This window comes from Natrix helvetica, assembly GCF_964273705.1.
Source record: "Natrix helvetica genome assembly, chromosome: 2".
NCBI classification, from domain to species: Eukaryota; Metazoa; Chordata; class Lepidosauria; order Squamata; family Natricidae; genus Natrix; species Natrix helvetica.
The window spans coordinates 216,839,671-216,862,744 of NC_138552.1; the positions used below are offsets into that span (position 1 = coordinate 216,839,671).

Consider the following 23,074-nt stretch of genomic DNA (forward strand, 5'->3'; position numbering starts at 1 on the left):
CCATGCTAGTTGATACTTCATCCAAACTGTGAAATCTGCTACCATCAGATTTGGCAGCGTTTTTAGGATAATAACATTTTTAACAGATTAACAGAGTTGGAAGGGACCTGGTAGGTAATCTAGTCCAACCCCACATTTCTGCAGATCTTTATCGCCTCTATAGGTTACAATCATAATTCTATTGATTAGCCATCAAGCCAGTATCGACAGTGGCAGAGAGACCGCATAGAGTATGACTGGAAATTCATAAGGTTCTTTTCAAGTTGACTACGAATTAATAATAACAATTTGATTGACTTTTGTAGTGTTATAACCCAGGGGCAATCTTTTTGTGCCTTCCTTTTTTTGGGGGGGGGGGGAGTAAAAATAGCATACTTTGCTAAATTCCACAGTTTGGCCTTCAAATGTCAGCATTTACAAACTGCTGTGGAGATTACAAAAGGGGCTTGGTGGTGGGATTCCATGGGAACTTAACTCTCGTTTGAGAACAAAAAATGCAGCAGAATCAACTGAAACCTTGAAATATGTAATTTCAACATATCCATCAACCATTAAGGGGCTTGATAAGAAATGAATAATGAGAAAGGGGAGCTAAAGCAGAGAAGTCTGTATAACAAGAAATAATTTTTGAAGCCTGCTTTGAGGGGGAATTTACAGACTTTAACCCAGTCTGAGGGTGGCTTTCCTTGCAGGGAGGCAATTCCTACCATTTATACAAATCTTGCCAGCAGCCTTTGCTCTTCCAAATAATTAGTTATCCAATTTGCATGACAAATGTTAAGAGGATAATAGCCTTTTGCTACTCTCGATAAGGCTTCTGAGAAGCATGTTTTAAAACATTTCAGTGTTTGTGTTTTTTCTAAATCAAGACTAATTAAAATATTGTGGGATTTAACCTTATCAAACTGAAGTGCTGTTCTTCTGTCAATTTTTGAAATTCTCCCATGGACACTTTAACTAAGTTCCCAAAGCATCCCAAATGTATTTGGCTATAGCATTATTCTTGACCTTATACAAACTTTCAAGATTAACTGTGGGGATGTTATGATCTTGCCAACTAAAAATAAAACTCTTTAAAAGTTCTTTCCCACCATACATTTATGAGACTAGACTACTAGTGTTCACCATTATTATTGTTTTTTTTTTTAAAAAAAAGGCAGACTGGAAAAGAAGAAAATTTAATTTGGATTGGAATCCAAATTATGTTCGGAACATGACAGTTCAGTGCCATTTCAAAATTAAAACAAGGCTGATTCTTTCACACTTCTTTGTTAGTATTATTAGGTGTCTTTGAAACAACTTGAAACAATTTGTCCTTTATAAATTGCCGTGCACAGGAATTAAGCATTCCATTCTCTTAAAAGTCTGCACTTTTTTTCCCAATCCAATTGTTCTGAAAAGCATTGCGCAAGACGTTGTTTCATAATTAATGTGGGTTTCTTCCTCACATTTACCAGAAATCCCTCAAGAAAAAAGAAAAACCAAGACTTTCCAGCTGGTTGTGAGAAAGGCTAATAAAACCAAGGCTTAGGGTGTTGGTCTCAGCTTTCCCCATCGATCTTTCCCCATCCTGCCAGTAATGTAGAAGGGAGGACAAAAAGAACTTATGGAGGGTTCAAGGCCATTCTAAAGGATAACTTATTTAGGATCACAGCAGATTTTACAGATTACTACACTTCCTGTTTCCAGGAAGTGGAAGACCGATAAAAATGGAACCATCAAAGATCCTCCTGTCTTCAGCCATTTTTCTCCAAATTATTACATAGAAGAATTTCTGGGAAGGATGTGCTGTGGCATTAATTTAGAAGAGAGCGTGTTACATTTATATTGGCAGAGTACAATTTCTGAACCGAGGAAACTCAGTCCCACAATTCCAGGTTTGGCCATAAAGCATCTTGCGATTGTTGCTTTTATTATTGTTGATGTTGTCACCAATATCAAATGGAGAAAATTCTTCCAAACTGCTGTCCTTCGAGAGAGCTAGGTCACAATATTCCTATGCTGAACTATTTACCACGAGTTTGATCAGAGATGAAGATAAAAGTGTTGGAATGGAAACATGTTTCATTTTGGCAGACATTTAACTGATTCATTCCCCCCACCCCCCTGTGGACAAGCTACTTTCAAAAGTTAAGCTGGCCACAGATAACCACAATCCATAAAAACCCTCAGGCTTTCAGACAGAATTATCATCTTTGCACTCACTTGCCTAACAAGCTAAAATATGTACAATGACGCTAGAAGATGGGAACTATAGACCTTTCCAGTCTAAATATGGGCTGGAGCAGCACGAAACAGGATATAGACCCAGTGAGAATAGGTTTTAGGAAGAACCAGAACCAGCCATCTTCCTCCATAATAGCTCTAGATGTAAGGAGTCATAACAACCATTTCTATATTTAGGACTGGAACAGAACTTTTAAGTGAATGAACTGAAATGAAAAGTTTCAATGAACTTTTAATAATGAAAATGACATTCCCCTCTTTTGGTATAAATTCTGACTGTCCCAATCACATGTAAACTGTTCAGGTGTATGAACAAGGATTTGGTTTAAGAACAAAAGTGGGATATAGACAGAAGCATTTTCTCTCCAACAATGGGGGCTTCTGGTTCTTTTCCATTATCACTCCATTAATCAAAGACAGAGAATACTTAGAGGAAAGACCATAAGAACTTTGTTCATTCTTCAAAGATGTATTGGCACTTATGCATCAACCTTTGTGATAAAATCACCCTATCTTATGTGGGTTAAAAAAAGGGGTGGCATAGTTAATTACAATTGCACCTTGCTCCCAATTTTATACCTGGGTAGCTCACATCTTCATTCTGCTATTCTCACATCTAGCTTGGTCTTAAAACAGTACAATGGCTTTCAGTAAAGATGGAATCAAGAAAGAGGACTTTAGGAAAAAAACAAAATTCCAGTGGTGGAAGACTTCTGTCTAAATGTTTTAAAAAAATCAGTCAAAAGCATACCAGTGGTGGAGCTGAATAAATTCTGGGAAAGGAACAAAACACAAAACAAATAATTTATTAGAGGAGCATGCAAATTATCTCAAATCGCTCCTTGCAATCCCTTTCATTACAGAACCACAGTGCTTACTGCAAGCCACCCATTGCTAGAAATAAGCATTCCAGGACTTAGAAAAAATATACTGCTGTCAGTTAATTATAAGTTATGAAACATATTTAGTTGACTTGTGATGACCAAATACTTTCCCTTGAGTTTGCCATTGGATATTCAAGGATCAATAATGCATAGTCCTTTTCTATTGTTGCTAAGTTGTTGCTTTGTCTACCTTGCGCATCCCAGACAGAAATGCAGCTTCTTTAGGCAGATAACGAGTCCAAGATAAATCTTGCTGTTGCAAATTTTACATGTGTGGCCTGTAGAATTTGTTGACAGCAAAGTAGGTTATGAACAACTAAAGGCATTTCTATCATGATTTGTTATCAAGTCCCATTGTACCTGTTATTACATAAAAGCACTGTGTTTTTTCTGAATGAAATCTGGGTCACTGACCTGTAATAAAGTTTGTCTTGACTTAAAGTTGGACATACCAGTAGTTTTTAGTTTTGCTTCATAGTACACATTATATATACAAGTGGTTTTGCATCACATGTGCAATAGCACAATTTGACATTTCTAGGTATAGAATAAGTAGTAGCGCAGTAGTAGAGCTAAAATGGAAAACTTTGAAGTGGAGAATTAGCAATGATGACACAAGAGCCACAAAGTAGAATAATCAGAAATAACAATTTATTGTGGTGGAGGGATCATTGGTAAAGAAATCTAGCAGTTTGGTACAGGTTTTTTTAAATTAATTTTCTTCAAACTACCATTCAGAATTTTTCAAAAATTACCGAAACATCTGGGGTCTAAACAACTGTAGAAATAAACTATTGATCTGATCAATTTGCCTGCATCTATGTCTTTGTGTTGTTTGCAGTGTATATAATAGGATATTTCAGAACTATCCAACAATTGAAACATCCAACACTGACACAACAGGGAAACCATTTCAAATCAAAAATGATCAACAGAGGGGCAGCAATTAGTCTTGTAATAAGCCTTGTAATACAACCAAACACAACCAAAAATCACATGAGCCATGAGAAATGTTTAGATCTTACATGACTATGATCTGATTGATTTTCAACTAACAGCTACTCATCTGTTGATCATTTTTGTTTTGAAATTGTTTTCTTTTGTGGCAGCGTTGGATGGTTTGATTGTTGGACTGCCTAGAGAATCTCTATGAAAATCATCTAGTCTTGTAATTACTATATACACTAGCTATTTCCTCAATACAGGATTCTGTGAAATGCTAATTTGCATTGAATGTTTGCCATATTGATCAGTCAGCAAAGAAAAGTTAAATACACCCAAAAGATGGTTTATGGTAGTCTATTCACTGAAGAAGATCAATCACTCACAGCTTTAAGGAAACCAAATTCTCCCTTCTCAATAATGTACAAACATGACATAAAGAATTCGAATGCAAAACTGCAGAAGCCTTGTCGTTTTGCTCAATAATAAGAAAGTTCAACTTGAATAGCCTATTAAATGTAGCAATTTATACACTCATTGTTTGGAGCAAAAAAAAATTCAGATATTTGTCTTTGATACACAGATCCACTACAACAAACGTAATGACTTTTTGCAATCTGCAGCTTCAGCTGCTTCTTTTACATTTCCACTGGTACTGTATTTATGGAATACAAGCATGTATTTCATGTTACTTTTCAAATAGATAGTTATCCTATAAACACAGAGAGAGGCAGAATAGAGACAAAGAGGCAGATAATATTGAAAAAGAGAAACAAGAGTTCTAGAAAAATGGGAGTGTGGCCGTAGTTGAAGAAGTGGAAATTATTATAGTAGTTTCACCCCTTCTCCTATGTCACTGCAGATCCTTATTCTGTATAAATGGGGCAGGGGGAGGGGTCTATTCAAATATTGTACAAAGGGTTTAAATTAACTATAAACAGCAGGAGAATTCCTATCAAACAATACTCTACTGGTGATCTGGTACTTCAGAGGCACTTGTGTTTTCAACAATCATACTGCTAAAAGTATGGATACCTTTGAAGATTGAACCAACAGATATATTTTGTTACTACATGTCAAACATTAGATGATATTCCTTCTTTTATGGCAAAGTATTTCTTTTAAACCCATAATCTACAAGGATTCTTAGTGTAAGCATAACAAATTGATGCTTGCCATTATGAAAATAATATATTGGCTCTTGCTCCCATCAAGCTTTTTTCATTATCAGCAGAATTTATTTTAATATACATTTACATCTAATTAAATGTTTCCTAAGTATTATAACTATCCCCAATTAATTAAACACATTTTGAACATCCACACCCTATTGTTTAAAAATCTTCTGACTAGTTTACTGAATAATTTGTATTCAGATGATCACTTGTTTCCATATTACGGAAAGCACAACTAGTTAAATAAATGTGTCTTAACCAGTAGTGACCTTTATTTTGATTGAGCTTACATTGTTATGGTTCTGAGAATGGTGAAACTATTTATTATTTTTACTTATTTTACCTTATTAACTTATTTTACTTTCTTCCAAGAGATTTACAGTTGTGTGAAAGAACATTAAGCAGTTAAAAATGAACTTTAAAAAATCCTGCAAAAAATACCTTTCTTTATTGATATTTTAATAGTACATTGAGCAAATTGCATTTGCTATTATTATTCTTTTTTAAGAGAACCATATGTTATATCCATTTCCATTAGTCAACTAAATAATTTTTTAAGAAAAAGAAATGCATTGCATAATAGTGTCTATTGACCACATAAAATCAAAGGTACATGAAATATATTGAAATATTGCTAGAATATCCAAGTGCAGAGGAAATACTTAGCATCTCAGACGTCTTTGTAATTAAATCAAGATGCAAGAGGAATGAGTAGACTGTTCCTTTATTATTGAGGATTAGGTGTTAGCAAGGAACTGAATAACAAAAGTTTTATCTAAGTTATGTAATAATAAAAATTGGGTGGTCATAAAACAACCATCCCAAATATCAGTAAAATGTATTAGAACACTACAGAAACGTAAGTCTTGAGCTAAAAATAACCTAACCACACAAAATATTAAAAATCTATCATTTGGTATCACCTGTGAAGCTGCTTTTCCAGCAGTAATTTTTTTTAAAAGCAAATCCCAGCTGGTTGACAAATAGAACAAATCTGGAAGATTCTATTTAACTAAAATTTGCTAGTTTCCCCAGTTACCATGCTCAGCTACTAATCTTTTTTCTTTCTTTCAAGAGTTTAATTCTCAATGTAGAAACACCAAAGATGTCAGGGGTGATTGTTATTGGGGTAGAAACAATTGCAATTTGCCATCCAAGGTAGCTGAAATTAGCTGTAATTTAAAAGAAAAGAGATACAATTAGTTTATATATCAATGGGCTAAAACACCCTGGAAAAACTACGTTATGGAACATCCACATCAGTGGTGGGATTTAACTTTTTTTTGACTTCTAGTTCTGTGGGCGTGGCTTGGTGGGCGTGGCAGGGGAAGGATACTGTAAAATCTCCATTCCCTCCCCATTCCAGGGAAAGGATACTGCAAAATCCCCATTCCCTTCCGATCATCTGAGACTCGGGAGGCAGAGAATAGATGGGGGCGGGCCCAGTCAGAGGTGGTATTTACCGAACTGCTCAAAATTTTCGCTACCCGTTCTCCAGGACTGGCCAGAACCTTCTGAATACCACCGCTGATTCACGTGAAAATGAAAGACTTTATATCCATTTCAACATATGGTCATCAGCAACAAAGATTTTCTGGAAAAGTAGTCTACATCATATGAAACACAGACTGCAGCTATGATGCATGAAATCTTACTGAAACATTTTTCTTCTTCTCACAGCTGCAGAATTGAAAAGGCAGCAGGGGTTTTCTTTTCACCATTGAGATTAGACTGGATGAGAACTCATTACACTGCTGTAAATTAATTACGTTGCCATACGGTGCCATATGGATACCATTTTTTTGTAAGCTTCTTCATAGCCTTGTATAGTTATACTGTATAGGAGCATATTAAGTATTCTCATTGAATATACTGTGTATCTCATGCCTTTTTTCTACTGAGTAGCATATATGTGTCCTTATTATTCATTTCTCGGTTCATAGCAGCCTTGTTGAGCAGGTTTTATTATGATATCCTATTTGTCCCAAAGTCACCCAATGTACATTAGTATTCATCTGGGATTTGAATCCAGGATCAAAACTAGATAATATTTGAATAACAGACCATCCAGAAATTAGAAATAGGCAGAGCTGTAGGCTATTTGAAGACACATTTCAGAAGAATATAGGGGCAAATCATTTAATTCATCTTCAGGGGTCAAATTTGATTGGAACAAAACATGACTTTGCTTTATACTTTGATCTAAATAAAATAATACAGCTGACTCTTACTTATGGAAATACATTGGAAATAGGTTACTCCTTCATTAGACTTTGGACAAAACATGACTGCCAAACTGAAGCCAAAAAAAAAAAAAAGTGCCAACATCCTACTGTGAATCTGGATTATTCTGATATTTTGTGAAGAATTTGGAAAATCAAAGGCAAGCAGAACTAATGTGTCTCCATAACTTCCAGTACTATTTTCTCAGATATAATACAATATATAATATTGCTTTTAATATAAAGGAAACATCAGTGAGAAGAAATGAAGAAGAAAGCATTGGAGATGTTGTTTTGTGACTAACTTAACAAATCTGTCTTCCTAAGTCACAGAGGATCCTTGTACTATAGGTCTATAACCATAGTGCAGGGTGAGCTTCACTGACATGATATTTACGTATACTTCTGTGCTCTCTACAAGTCTCTCTTCTAACCAGGATCATTTAAAATGTTAAGTATTTACAAGATTTTTTTTAGTTTTATTTTTTTCTGTATTTCTGACTCTCAAGACAAATTGCTAAAATTGGCCCCAACAAATTTTAGATGTTGCTCTTGTACAAATCTCTGTGCAGTATCTGCTGATATTGTGACACACTTCAAGATTCAGAAAAAAATAGTCTACAAATCACAATTTAAAAGCAGCCTGTATCAAAAATAGGAAAGATACAGAACCTACTTCCTATATTTTTATCTTTAATTGGAAATGTTTAGTCACCCCAGAAATGAGATGAATTATGCCTACACATTTTATGTCTATGTATCAAACTTAAGCAAAACTAGTTTCATTTTCCTCCCCACAATTACTGGTTAAGCTGAAAGCTAATCTGAATGTTCCTGAAGCAAAGTTATCGGTCAAAATCAAGTTAAAGAAATGATTCTGTCCGGTCGACAGGATGTTCTTCAGCTGGACAGATGTGGGGGGGGGGGGGGAGGTCTCTTAAGAGCCTCACATGAACCCTGTCTGATAAACCATCTCCGAGATCCTTTTTGGATCAGAACCCCCCTGGAGGGGGCGAAGAAGGGGCAGCATCTCATTAGACCCAGGGGGAGGCAACAGGTCCCTCACAGGTTGAAGATTTGCCCTATGAATCGGAGTCGGGGCGGCAGTCTGCAACATGGCTGACAAGATACTGGCTTCTTGTCAAAGCAAATGAACAGGATTGTGTGGAAGAGATGAAAGACCGGTAAGAAAATTTATCTAACCCACAGCCATAAATCAAACCTGGAAAAGACAAATAAATCTTGAGAACATAAATAATATTGATGGTCAGGTCGGGATTTTTACAAAAAGAAAGAAAGAAAAGGAAAATGGAGCGTTAAAACACCCCCTCCCCCAAAAAAAGCTATTTATTTGAAACAATTTCGGACAGAAAGGGAGAAAACAGAGAAGTGACAAACCCACTCAAATATAAACTCTAAACTTGGTTTTGGATTTGAAATAGAAACCAAACATTCTGAAGGATTTACACTGTTTGAATTTATTTCAATTATTATATCTTAAGCAACTCCAAAAAAAGCACTTCTTCTCACTGATAACCTAACCTTGACTGTGCAGGAAGTTTTAATTAACCAACTGCCATAAATCAGAATTTGGAAAAGTAGGAGGCAAAGAGAAATACCCGAATCTGACTGTTTGCAAGTTTGTTCCAAGTGATATATTTTGAGCAGCAACAATCGACCGGACCCGGAAGGTGGCAAGGGAAAAAATAATAACAGAATAATAACAGAATCAAGAACTGGGAAATACGAAGGTTTTTTCTTTCTTCTTTTTTTCTCTCGGCAAAAGATTAAGATGGCCGCAGCTTCTCTTCCACTTTGAATTAAATTTTAGGTGGGCTAGAATCTCAAAATAAGACTTGTATAACTAACTGCAATTTTGGAACTGGAAGTAGCAAAGACCGAGATGGCTCCCATCGTTCTTCCCCACAGCAACTGAAATAGATAAATTTAAGGTGGAACAGAACTCTGAAATAAGAACTGTATAACTAACTGTAACTTTGGAACTGGACATCATGGAAAACTGGGAATTTGAAGAACTATGTGAAATTATAAAAATATATATGCATAAATCATTAATATCAAGCCTAAATAGAATTCTGAATCCAGAGAAGGAGATATCTAAAGAAGAATTCAAAGAAGAAGGGGGGCAAGACAATGAAGAGGTAGAAATGGAGGGAAATAAAAAACAGACAAAAAACTCCATTGGTCCTGGCAGTGGTGTAGGGAAAATTGTAAAAAGAGTCAAATCAAGATATCGGTCTTCCAAAGCATCACAGAAGGTACTAAATGTTATCTTGTAGTCAGTGTACATACTTGTTTATCAGAGGTGGGTTGCTGCTGGTTCAGCCCGGATCAGGCAAACCGGTAGTAGTGGTGGCAGGAGGCTTTGCCCACCCGCCTGGACACTTCTGTGGATGCACAGGAGCATGCCTGAACCAGTAGTAAAAAAAAATAGCAACCCACCTCTGTTGTTTATTAATTGTTAATTTATCTAGAGGCTGGATGAACAATCCAATACAATGATGCAACTCTCAACAAACAACAAATACTAGAAACTCAAACTTTCAAATGTAATGATAGTCTGTAAAAATAAAAGTCAACTAAAAGTTTATGACTAATTTCATGACTACTTTATTCGAATATACACATTCTTCTCTGGATAAATGGCTCAAGATATTTTCAGTCTGTTTTCTGAGTCCATTTTAAAGAAGGGAAAGGACAGGGGAAATGGCTACAGATTTGAACATCTCTAAACTACTCAAAAAATGGAAAGTACCGAAGATCTGATTTGCATTTGGTGCATGCCATATCAAGGCCCTTCCCCCTATTCAAACCATATGCATACCAACATTAATCAATTAATCCACCATGCTTGTTGGTAATAAATGCTTACATGTCCTCAATAAAGCAGATATCCCACATCAGAGCCTTGTGATGGGGATCCTGATGACCTTATATAGTAGTCATAGGAGGGGCCTCAAATGCTAGATTTGACTCAGTGGCCACATTCTCTATAGCACTTAGCAATAGCAGATTTATATACTGCTTTGCAGTGCTTTACAGCCCTCTCTAAGTGGTTTGCAGAGTCAGCATATTGGCCGCAACAATCTGGGTCCTAATTTTACTCACCTCGGAAGGATGGAAGGCTGAGTCAACCTTGAGCCTGGTGATATTCGATCTGCCAAACTGCTGGCAGACGGTAGCCTGTAGTACTGCACTCTAACTACTGCACCACCGCGGCTCTATGCATAGCACAAATGTTCCCCTTCCCTGAAGCTGATTGATTCCTCCTTATCCATTGTTCAGAAGATCAGAAATCAAACTTTGTAGGTCCCAATGCAGATTCTGATTGGGTCAAACAGCTTTTGGGCTAAATCTCCACATTTTAAATGGTGCCTTTGAAAGTGACTCACTAATTTCACTCATCTATCTGGCTCCAGAATGAGTGCTATGACTATATAATTGTCTCTAGGGACCTTCTCCCTTATGCTAAGCCCTTGGAAGGTATATCTGAGTTTGCCAGCAATCATTTCCCCATCCTGTTCCAGTTAAATGTCTTCACTTAAGAAACATGTACTGAAGACAGCCAACAACCCCTTTCTGATGCCAACAGGAAGAATCTACTGCCAAGTCAAGTAGATCCCCCATCAAAATAAAAAGATAACTGAGTACTGACCTCAGATTACCCACAGTGTCTACAGTCTTTCCTGACTTCAGCTAAGTCTCCTAATGTACTCTTGCAGAATGGTAGCAACCTTACCAGAGAACTTCACCAGGATATAATTCATCTTAACAGGCTTTGAGACAACAACAGCCCTACTCCAAGCCATAGTTTGAAAAGGACTACGTTGCTGCCAAAAGAAAAGCACTTCATACAACTAACAGGCTTATGTATCTGATACTGCAACAATAGCTGTATGGGTCACCTCCAGCAGAAAAGATACTACAAACAGCTGCTGGCATGCAAGGAAGCCATGAAAAACAACTGGGCATGACTTATTCAGGAAGTCAAATCCAATGACTCAGCCTCATTTTGCCATATCACATCAAGCTCCCAAAGCAATGTTCCATACAGGTTTGACTGTCACATTCCTCACCTCCAGCCCCCAGGATATGGGGAATATACTTTCAGGATCTCTTCGCGGACATCTCTGTTGAAAATGGATGCCCAGGCTAAACTATTGAACATCTGACAATGTGGGCATCACTGACAGTGAGAGAAATCCAGAATTCTGTTGCTCAACAAAGAGCAAGAAAGACTATGGGGGTAGACCTAATACCTCCAGAGGCCATTAAAAACAAGTTGGACTTCTGAGCCTCCTATCTGAGCTCATTCTTTACCTGCATGAACACTTTGGGAATAAGGATGATCCTCTTAATTATAAAGCACTTCCCAGGGCAATTGTACACCTCCCTGCTGCTTTCAGATACCAACATTGCTACAGTGTACTATTGTTGCCAGGTAGACCATAAAAGGTCAACTATAAAAACTTCACGGATGCAATTGTCAATCTTGACTTAAGGTCAACATTACCTTTTTCTACTTCTCTTAGTCTATCACCATGACTAAAATAAGGACATTTCAGATCTTTGATAGTCCCAGTTAAAAGGGTGTTTGATTAATCACTGAGCTGCTGTTATGATGCTGAACAGCTTTCTTTACAGCGGAGTGCCCTCTGCTGAAAATCCAGTTTGAAGTCCAAAGAAAATCTGTCAAGTTTCTTTGTGATGCTAAATAGAAAAAATTACTTTCTTTTTTATTCAGATCTTTGTCTCAATCCCTCCAATTGCACACCTGACTTCTGAAAAATAGTATTTGAAGCCTGACCGGGAAACTTTTCTTTACTATAATTCAATTCTATTTCTTAGTTTTTTAGTTTTTTGTTCATTTTTTCATCTATAGAACATTCAGGCTGACATTATTCAGATCTATTTTAATTACACTGCTCTCTTCTCCCAAGTGTATCTATCTGAAAGATATCCCAAATCTTATTATCTCACTATTTTGGCGTAATTCTACAATTCATTATATGTACTGAAAAAGTAATACTGGTTTTTGAACATTTTCATTCTTTGGTTTTTAAAACTCTTATGGAGGTAAAATTTGATAGTTTTTCCTTCACAATATTATCAACGTATAGCCATATTGTTATTATTACAATTATTAATATTTTTTCAGCCTTTTATACTTGCCATAAATATTGTGATTTATTTAATTTTTATTTCTTCTAAATTTAATTCTTTGTGGGGGCTCCAATTTTTCCAGGATAAAGTTTTTGAATTTCAGTAACTTTTCATATGTACTTAGTTGTGGATTTTACACTTTCCCATTTTGCTTTTTGTTGACATTAATTTCTCACCTTTGTTTATATGAAACTTTCCTAATATAATATATTGCAACTTTATTCATTTTTTTATTTTATTCCTTATTCACAATTGATCCAACTAGCTTGTTCTCTTTTAAAAGGATACTAAATACTTTTTAGCCTATTCTTGGTGTTCTCTTAGCACTCTTTTTTAAAAAATATATTTTCACTTATTTCATAATATACTCAATTTTACTGAATATATAAATCCTATAAAATTGGGTTCTGTGGATTATGATGGTTAAATAGAATTTGCTTCCTTTGCTATCTTTTGTTATAAACAGGTAAACTTTTTATTATCCATTAATATTACTGTTACAAAAAATATAGCATAAGGCAAAGGAATAATTTCGGGTGTTTTTCTTATTCTAATTTTCATCATAATACAAATTTGCTTACACTATAATGATCTATGTGGCATAATTTTACAAAGCAAACTTTGAATAGGTTAGCTTTTAAAATATATGGTTTTGCTTCATGTTTTGAATGCCTGCTTGTGTGTTGTGTCTATGTGCAATTGCATCAGTATGTATTGTGTCTCTCTATATGGTTAAAAATCAGGCAAGGCTTCATTTTAGTATTTATAAAATGAATAAGTAATTATTTGTATCATTATAAGACAAAAATAAGTTCAAAATAAGTAATTATGCTTTTCTGATATGACTTGTGTGATGCTGCCACTATGATGCCATTCTCATTTTGATATTATCTCCTTAATAATGGGGAAAACTGGATGATGTGTGTTTGTGTGGAGGGTGTCACTGAGATATGTAATTTAAGACTTACACAATTTCTGTTTTATAATTTCCTACGCCTGATTGCCAGAATAAAGTTAATCCCAGATAAACGATGAAGTCCTTGAGTTCCAATTTTTACATAATTCTAAACTGTTATGCATTAAATTGATTAACCAGTAAAGAATATCATGCTTATAGCAAATAAAGTCCGGGACGACTTCCGGTATCCGAAGGCGACGGACGTGTGCGTCTGCCGCTCGCTGTTTCGGTGGGCTCCCCTTAAGTCTGGGGGGAGCACAGGGTGCCTTGGAGGGGCGCCCTGCCATAGGGGCAGCATGCTGGGACCCCCTGGAATGGCGGTGGCCGTGGGGGGTCTCCAGTTTTGCCCCAGGAGCCGGAAAGCATGGGGGTGCACAGAATGCCACCGCGTGCCTTCGCCGAACGGAGCCTGGAAGGAAACAATCAATTTGAAAGACGCAGCTGAAGTGCGGTGAGGTGGGGAATCTCCCCAATTCTTTTACTGGTTTACTCAATTGTTGAACTGCAGTTTTTTTTTAGAACTTTGTTTCAACCTTTGGAAGAGTTAAGATTGGAGGGGGGGGATTTCCACCCTCCTCGGAAAAGCGGCACTTGCAAAATCTCTCCCTCTCACAGGAGAGAGAGAGAGAGTTAAAAACTTACTTTCACTTCCCCTAAACAATGGAAAAATAATTTTTGACCACAATTGCGAGAGAAAGGATGGTTGAACTAACTCTTCCTTAAACTATGTATGGGAACTTTGGACTTGTTGTTTCCTGACCATCTGTAAAGGCTGAGCCAAGATGGCCACTTCCTCCTTCTTCATTGTCTTTATGAATGAAATTCCTCCTTTGGAAGATTTTATGGCTCTGAACTAGTCTCCACCTCAGAGATCTCCAGGAGCCTCTCTAAATACGCTTTTCCCTTGGATTTGAAATATTTTGATTCACTTGTTTGATCTAGTCTTGTATTAGAAGATTTATTCTCCCTTGGATTTGCCTGCCTTGTGATCTCTACCGGCTGTGCTCTCCCACAGATGCCATTTCTTTGCACAGATTAATAACTATCTCTGAACTTTATGATGGATCCAAAGAAATTACCGCCTGGTAAGGCTTCATCGGCCCCGACATCTTCTACGTCTAGTCCAATTACTCAGCAGTCACAACTGGGGTCATTTCTACAACCAAAAGCCCCTGGAGAGAGTACAAAGGACTTATCTATTCACCAGATGCTTCAATCTATATTAAAGGGACAGGACGAAATGAAAAAACAACTGAAAGACTTAAATGATCAGCTCAGAGAAACGAAACAACAAGCCACACGGAATGAACAGAGAATAGATATACTGGAGGAGGGTGCGGTCGGGATGAGGGACGAGGTTAAGACAATCCAAAGGGAGAATGTAGAATTTGAAAACCACATGATAAAAATGGAATTTGAAAGGATGTCTTTTTCCCTTAGGTTCCAAAACTTGCCAGAAGTTGAGAACGAAGATCTTAAGGAGATTATGACCACAATACTAGCAGAATACATTAATAGAGATAAACAACAGTTGTGGTGGGATATAGACTTGATTTATAAGATTAATTCAGCATATGCAAGAACACACAATGTTCCAAGGGAAGTTCATGTTAAATTTCTTAGAAAGACTACAAGAGATGAGGTTCTAGGAGCTCAAAGGGGAGGACCATTAAAATATAAAGATAAAGAAATAACCATTCTTAAACAGATTCCAAAGAAAGTAAGAGATAAGAGGAAGAAATATTCCTCTTTAGCAAAAAAATTATATAATAAAGGGATCTGGTTTAGGTGGTTATTACCAGAAGGCATGTTGATTTTCTGGGAGGGCAGCAGAATTAGAATTAATACAGTTGTGGAGGCAGAGGCTTTCACTAAAAAACATAGTGCTCTCCTAGATGAAATGGGGGATGGTACACAAGAGATGAGGGAGGGAGAGGCTGAGGCTCTGCCAATGGACAGGGGGGAGGATGCAACAACTAGAAGACTCAGATCACAAAAGTGACTTGAAACATTATTGCAATTGTTGTTATAATGTACCTTTACGGAAGTGATACAAAAAAATGATTGAAATATACTGATGACTTAGTGTTAAACTTAAAACTGCTAATTTCTATTCAAATGTTGATGTACTTCTACTCTTGTCTGTAAAAGTTATGAGAATTGGGGGGACTGCTCTCCCCCGCACGATGTAGCTGTCAAAAAATTTTATACCCTTTTTGACCCTTTTCCCTGAAAAAATTTGTAAAAACCAATAAAACTTGTTTAAAAAAAAAGCAAATAAAGTCCAAAATGAATGTTTGAATTTTAAAGGCTTCTATTAAGGCAGCAGTTCTCAATATATGATCTGGGGATTTCTGGAGTTCCCTGAGACCCTTACAGGTTTTTTTTTTTTAGCAAAATCAAATAAATAAATATTTTAACAATGAGATTGTTTAAATATGTATTCATCTTTTCTTCTCCCTATTCATCATTCCACAATGGCATGAACATGTAACAACATTCTTTTTTGCCCAACAAAAGGCAGATTTTATATTAAGCCCTTTTATATTAAATAATTTGCCTTAAATTAGATTTCTTCAAAGGAACTCAGCTGTTCTCAAGTCTTCAAGTCCAGTCCATCCTAGTTAATTTCACCAAATAACCTGAGAAAAGTACAATGAACACACAATGGACCACAAACCACGAAGAGTTTATTTTTCATTCTGCACCAACTGAAAAGTTCATAGTAATGTGACCATGAATCTGGTCCAATTCTAATCCTATCAAAATAATAGCATCAAACCTGGAAAAAAAACTGGCAATATGGTTACAATGTCTTTTTAAGGACCAAATTGCTTAAATCTTGGAGACTTTTCATCAACAGAAAACACTGCTGGCAAAAATAGATACAATGAGGATGTAAAAACCTTCACACAAATAATATCAAAGACACTTTCCCAGAATAACTGAAGTTTAAAGATAAGGCAGAGGAGAAAGTTTAGATATTTTAATTAGCATATCACACCCTGTTGCTTCCAACCTCTCTCGTGTATTTTAAATGGAGTTACATTCTTTGTAGTTTCATCCAAAATGATTACATCAATTCCAAGTTGGAGGAATACCAGGGATGCAACCAGCCCTACTACTCTAAAACTCACCCTAAAACTCTCCCAACAAAACATAAAAAGTATTTTCTCCTTTTCCATGTTGCCTATAAAGTGGAAGCAAGTTAAACTAACTGCCTCTGCTCAGAGCAAAAACTGGTGAGAAGAAGCCAGATCTCACATAGGAATCTTGGTCACTGTTTAATCTTTCCCACAGTAAGTCTTCTACTGCAGTGCCCCCCCCACACACACCTTTTGAGTACCATGGACCGATTCTGTGGAGAGAGGTTTTTCTGTGGAGCGGAGGGGGCGTGGTTTCGTGTGCTCCTTGCATCCCATGAATGGGGCTTCACAGATCGGTTTCAGGCATGCCCTGGGCCAGTCCATGGACTGAGAGATTGGGGACACCATTCTATTGCACCCACAGGGTGATAAATAACAAAGGGACGGAGCTTACAGTGTAACAATAGTTTTATCATTTTGATGAAAGCCTCAGATCCTGAAGATGCCTCTGAATACAGTTCCTGTTCATTTTCATGCACTGGGTTCAAATCCTGTTTTAATAGTACACTACCTACCAATTTGCTACTATTAAACTTGGGGATCAAGTTACTTCTTTACAAATTTTTTCCACCCAGAGGCAGTTTTCTGCCTCAGCTAGATTGCTTTCTCTCCACTGCAATAGTGGGAAATGACACAGGTCAAGAATTATTTAGTGCCCGCTTTTCAATCTGATCCTCTAACGAAACCCATCTCTAGTTCTACAGTTTATAAAAAAATGACCTTGCAGTTTTTGTGGTTTTCTAAATTAGAGCAGCATTTCCATCTTACTTCCCTTCCTTCTTCCTACCTTCAGGCAATATCAGACTTGATTTTGGAACTATTGCCTTATTCTCAGTATTATATCAATTGTGTTATAGCTTTGTAACACAATATAATGCAAAATGACTGATACTGTTTTTTTTCTAAATTGTGAACAAAATGATAGAAGGAAAGCAGATACATTTATAGCAGTAATTTAGTACTAAATTGATTGCGCAGTTGTGTGTAAAAAGGCATGCAATTATCTTAAGTTACCCAAGTAACTTTTGATTTTTATGTGTTCCTTTTTTCGCTATGATACACTGTTCTACCTATATTAATCTAATCCTGATAATTCTTTCCTCAGCATTTGAGAAGGATTGGGGAATAATCAAGATTATAGATTATAAATATTCCTAGTTCCTTCTAATCAATTGTGAATAGATTTTAGATCCTTTCAGTTTCAACCTCAATTCATACCATATTCAATTTCCTAGGTCTTAATTTCTCATTTGAAAAAAAGAGAATGGTATGATAAAGGAGATTGCAACTATACTGTGGTTTTATATAACTGAATATAGCATCTTCTGAGGTTTGCTTCATTTTTAAATTGAATGGTATTAATATTTCAAGTTTGAATTCATGCAAAGTTTTAATTGCAAATTGCAATCAGATTCTTAAAACATTCATAACTTTGTGTCAACCATATATACCATCTAGTACCAAATTGATTAATTACATTTTAGAAATGCAAGTAATTTACATTTCATTGAAAAAGCATTCTGGGTTCCAAACAATAATAAAAATGCAAACTGAACCCAGATGTTTCACAATTGTGGTAGTTTGTATATTGGCTCCCCCCCTCAAGCTAATTTGGTTCTTCTGTATTATTATAATATATAAATTCTAGACTGAAAAATTGAATGACAAATTTAAAGATGTCCCTTTGTTCTAATCATTAATAAGAGGCAATTTCTTCAATGGCAAGCGTTCAAATAGCTTTCCTACATGCTTGAAAAGGGCAGCTTCTTAAGACTCACACTGTAAAAGCCTAACTCTTAACTATCAAAAGCTACACTGTTAGATCTGGGCAACGAGAGAACAGACTGCGGACACGAAGTGACTTAACAGCTCTTTATTAGTAGTAATAGTGATCCAGCTTGCTCTGGGGTCGGAGGGTTCCCCTTTTATAGGGATCGGGTACGCCCCTCGACCAATCAGAATGATACCTGTTTCCCGCTGAAGCAGCGGACCAGAGAGGAGACTCGCCTCGATATATGCTAATATCTAACACCCCTCCCCTCCTAGACAGAACGTTGCGGTAGGTAACATAGTCTTTTAGGTATGTTGGGGGTTGCCTTACTCGGGAGGAGCGTCGTAGTTCTGGTTGGTCAGAAGTGGTTGCAGGATCAGATGCTTTTCCTGTTCCATGTTCTGAAGGTTTCGTGCCCTCGTAGCTGGGGCGTTCCGGAGTCTGCTCGGTTGCGTTGTCTGGGGTTTGCTCTGCTTCGTGCTTGCTTTCTTGTTCCGAGCTCGGTTCGCAGGTGTCGTAGTTTTCTATGATGGGGCTCTCGCGTGGCTGACTTTCTGTAGGCAGGAGAATCTCGTCTTCGTTTCGAAGGTCTGAGTGTGCTAGGCGACCCCGAAGTTGATCGATGTGCCTTTTCCAGTTCTGCCCATCTTCCAGCTCCAGCAGATACGATCGTGGACCCGTGATGCCAATGATCTTTGCCGGCATCCACAATGTTCCCCCTGCATAGTTGTGGGCGTATACGGAATCCCCTATGCTAAAAGACCAAATTTTGCTTGTGGAGTCTGGGGGAGCTGTGGCAGAGTAATTTGGGTGAAGACGGTCCAGGTGGGACCGTAAACGGCGGCCCATGAGTAGTTCAGCGGGGCTCCTACCCGTCGTTGCGCTAGGGGTAATATGCTGAATTAAGAGGTAATGGTCAATGCGTGTTTGCCAATCACCTGGACCCATCCTAGCGAGGGCCTCTTTTGCGAATCGCACCAATCTCTCCACCTGTCCGTTTGATGCCGGATGGAATGGCGCGACGAGGGCATGCCGAACTCCCTGACCTGCTAAAAACGTTTCGAAATGCATGGCCGTGAATTGGGGCCCGTTATTGGAGACTAGGAGGTCGGGCAGGCCATGAGTGGCGAAAAGTCACCGTAGAACCTTGATGACTGCCTCTGCCGTGGTTGAAGTCATTAGGACTACCTCTAGCCATTTGGAATATGCATCCACAACTATAAGGAAAGTCTGACCTTGAACTGGCCCTGCGAAGTTGATGTGTATTCTCGACCAGGGTGCTTTCGGCTTTTCCCATTCCGTGGTGGGTGCTTCCGGGGGTGCTGGTCTCGATTCTTGGCATGGATCGCAAGTGGCCACCCACTCCTCTATCTCTTTGTCCATGTTTGGCCACCAAACGTAACTTCTCGCCAAAGCCTTCATTCTAACGATCCCCGGATGCCCGACATGTAATGCATCTAACACATTTTTTCGTAAAGCATAAGGAATAACAACTCGATCCCCCCACAATAAACAACCTTGTAACACTGAGAGTTCGTCCCGTTTTGACCAAAACACTTTGAATTTTGGGCCCACGTTTCCCTTCGGCCACCCCCTCCAAACCCAAGTTTGAACTTGTTTTATTAAACTGTCTTTAGAGGAGAACCTTGCAACGTCGCAGGAAGAAACCGGTCCTGAGTCCAAACAGTCAATGAGCAACACCGGTTCTTCGGGAGTGGGGTCTGGCAACAGGTCCGGTAGTGGGCAACGGCTGAGTGCGTCTGCGTGTCCTAGAGTGGAGCCCGGTCGATGAATTAACTTGTAGGAGTACGCAGCCAGGAAAACAGTCCACCTGGTCATGCGTGGAGAAAGGGAGACCGGAGTGGGACGGTTTCCCGCCAAAAGTCCCAACAGCGGTTTGTGATCCGTAATCAGTTCAAAATCGCGGCCGTAGAGGTATTCGTGGAAACGTTTTACTCCAGCTATAGCAGCCAGCGCTTCCCTGTCCATTTGGCTGTAATTCCTTTCGGCCGATGAAAGAGTCCTGGAGTAGAAGGCGATGGGTGCTTCTTTTCCGTCGGGCATCCTGTGGCTGAGGACTGCTCCAACTCCGAAGGGTGATGCGTCGCAGGTCAATACCAGCGGTAGGGTCTGGCTGTATTGGACAAGCAGTGAGTCAGTGGTGAGCAGGCGCTTTACTCCGGCGAAAGCTGCAGCTTCGGATCGTCCCCATTTCCATGGTGCATTCCTCTGGAGTAGACGGTGTAGTGGCTCAGCAACGGTCGCCTTCTGCCTCAGAAAAACGCTGTAGAAGTTAAGTAGTCCGAGGAAGGCCTGCAACTCGGTCTGATTCCGTGGTGTGGGGGCGTCCTGGATCGCCTTAATTTTCTTTGAAGTGGGGTGTATTCCCTGACCATCGATTCTATAACCCAGGAATTCTACGCTAGGCACGTTAATTTGGCATTTTTCCTTTTTGAGGCGGAGACCCTTTTCTCTGATTCTGGCCAAAACAGTTCTGACTCTTTTATTTAATTGCTCCTCGTTTGCAGCGGACACCAAGATGTCGTCAAAATAGGGGACGACTCCCGGTATCCCTTGCAAAAGTCGTTCCATGACGCTCTGGAACAATCCTGGGGCAATACTCACACCGAATTGTAGCCGGTTGCATTTGAATGCTCCTCTATGCGTCACTATAGTTTGGGCCTCCGCTGTGGCGCTATCAACTGGCAGTTGCTGGTAAGCTTGTGCCATGTCTAATTTAGCAAATACCTTTCCTGGCCCCAACGAGTGCAATAAGTGCTGTACTACAGGCACAGGATATGCGCTCTGTTGTAGCGCGACATTAATTGTGCATTTATAGTCCGCGCAGATGCAGACTGATCCGTCTGGTTTGACTGGGGTCACAATGGGAGTTTCCCAATGCGCGTGATCCACCGGCTCAAGGACTCCTTGCTCTACTAATTTATCTATTTCCTTGTCTATTTTTGGGCAGAGTGCAAAAGGCACTCGTCTCGGCTTAAGTCGGATTGGCGCCACTTTGGGGTCTAAATTAAATGATATTGGTTTGCCCACATACTTACCAAGACCGGGGCTGAACACATCCTCGAACTCCTTAAAAATCTGTTCAGCGCTGCTGTTTTCTACGGCGTTGATTCCGGTGACTTCTAACCCCAGGGCTTCAAACCAATCAAGCCCCAGAAGGTTCTGTAATGGCGCGCTGGCGATGGTCACGGGCAGCTGGGCTACGATGTCCTTGAAACGGATTTGGAATGTGCCTTGGCCCACGATGGGGACTTGGTTCCCCTGGTAGTCTCGTAGCAGGACGTCTGGAAGAGCGTAGTTGGCTCTTTCTGAGGCTAGGGATAGCCTGTTTCATGGATGCCCACGAAATGATCGTCAGGGTCGATCCTGTGTCAACTTCTAGCTCGCAAGGTGAGCCCTCCAAGAGGACTGTGACTCTCAGCCTTTTTGGCCGCTTGGGGCGGACCTGACTTATCATGGTGAGATACGTTCGCAACTCCTCTCTCTGGGTCAACTCTATCTCAGTATCTGTATCCTGAAAATACTCTCGTTGAGCGTCTTGATAGAACGCTCTTTCAGCTCTTTGTGAGTAATCTCTCTGGGGATACGCTCGTTCAGCTCCTTGTGTGTAATCTCTCTGGGGATACGCTCGCTCAGCTCTTTGGGAATTTTCTCTCTGGGTAAACACTTGTGGATTTCTCTCTGGGCGCCCTTTTTGGTTTCGCCAAGCCCCTGGGTTGGGCTTCTGTTGGCGGTACATGGGTGGCTGCCGTGAGGCAGGGACTTCGCTCCGGCACACTCGTGCGATGTGCCCAAGTTTGTTGCAGTGCGAACAAACAACGTTCCTGAACCTACAAGTAGACCTGGGGTGATTCCCTCCGCAGCTTGCGCAGGGCGGCAAACGGAATCCGGGTCTCCCCCCAGGCCTCACGTGACTGCTCCGCATCAGGTGACTGTCCTCGAACTCGGGATCCTCGTAGTCGGGGCTTGTGTCCTCGTAGTGAACTTTGGTGTGTCTTGGCGCTGGCTGGCCAGTGTTAAACCTGCGTTGAATTGTCTCCGCTGATCTGTCTGCTGCTTCTGAAGCTCTTGCCTCCTCGAGTACAATTTGTAGGCTTAAATTGGTTTTGGCTAACAGCCGCTTTTGTAGGGAAATATCTTTCAGCCCGCTAACGAGTCGATCCATAATCTGCTCATCCAGGTCTCTGAATCCACAATGTGTGGGTGCTTTTCGTAGTGCTGCAACATACTGGTTGATAGATTCTCCCGCCTTCTGGTTCCTCGTGTTGAACGCTTGGCGGCAAACGTGGCGGGAAGGTTTTGGCGCGTAATGAGTCTGTAGAGCCTGTTGCAACGCCGCCCATGATACTGCCTGTATTGGAGTAGGCGAGGTGAGGTCTCTGGCCGTGTTGAATACTTCTTTTCCGCAGTAGCCGAGGAAAATGTTTTTCTTCCGGGCGTCGGTGATTCCCGTGTATTCATTCGCTTCGAGAAAACACTCGAAACGAATCATGAAGGCTTCCCATTCGTCATTCTCTGGGTCGAATGGAGCGGGGGGAGCATGCA

The 23,074-nt window shown here is 39.4% G+C and overlaps 1 protein-coding gene across 1 annotated transcript in view; it reads right to left on the reverse strand.

Annotated features, from left to right (window-relative positions):
* Positions 1 to 3,754: 3,754 nt before the first annotated feature.
* WDR27 (WD repeat domain 27) overlaps positions 3,755 to 23,074 on the reverse strand; it is a 75,501-nt gene continuing 56,181 nt past the window's right edge. Inside the window, exon 25 of the mRNA XM_081944817.1 lies at positions 3,755 to 6,399. Coding sequence (XP_081800943.1) covers positions 6,349 to 6,399 — 51 coding nt within the window. The 3' untranslated portion in view covers positions 3,755 to 6,348. The remainder of the gene's footprint in view (positions 6,400 to 23,074) is intronic.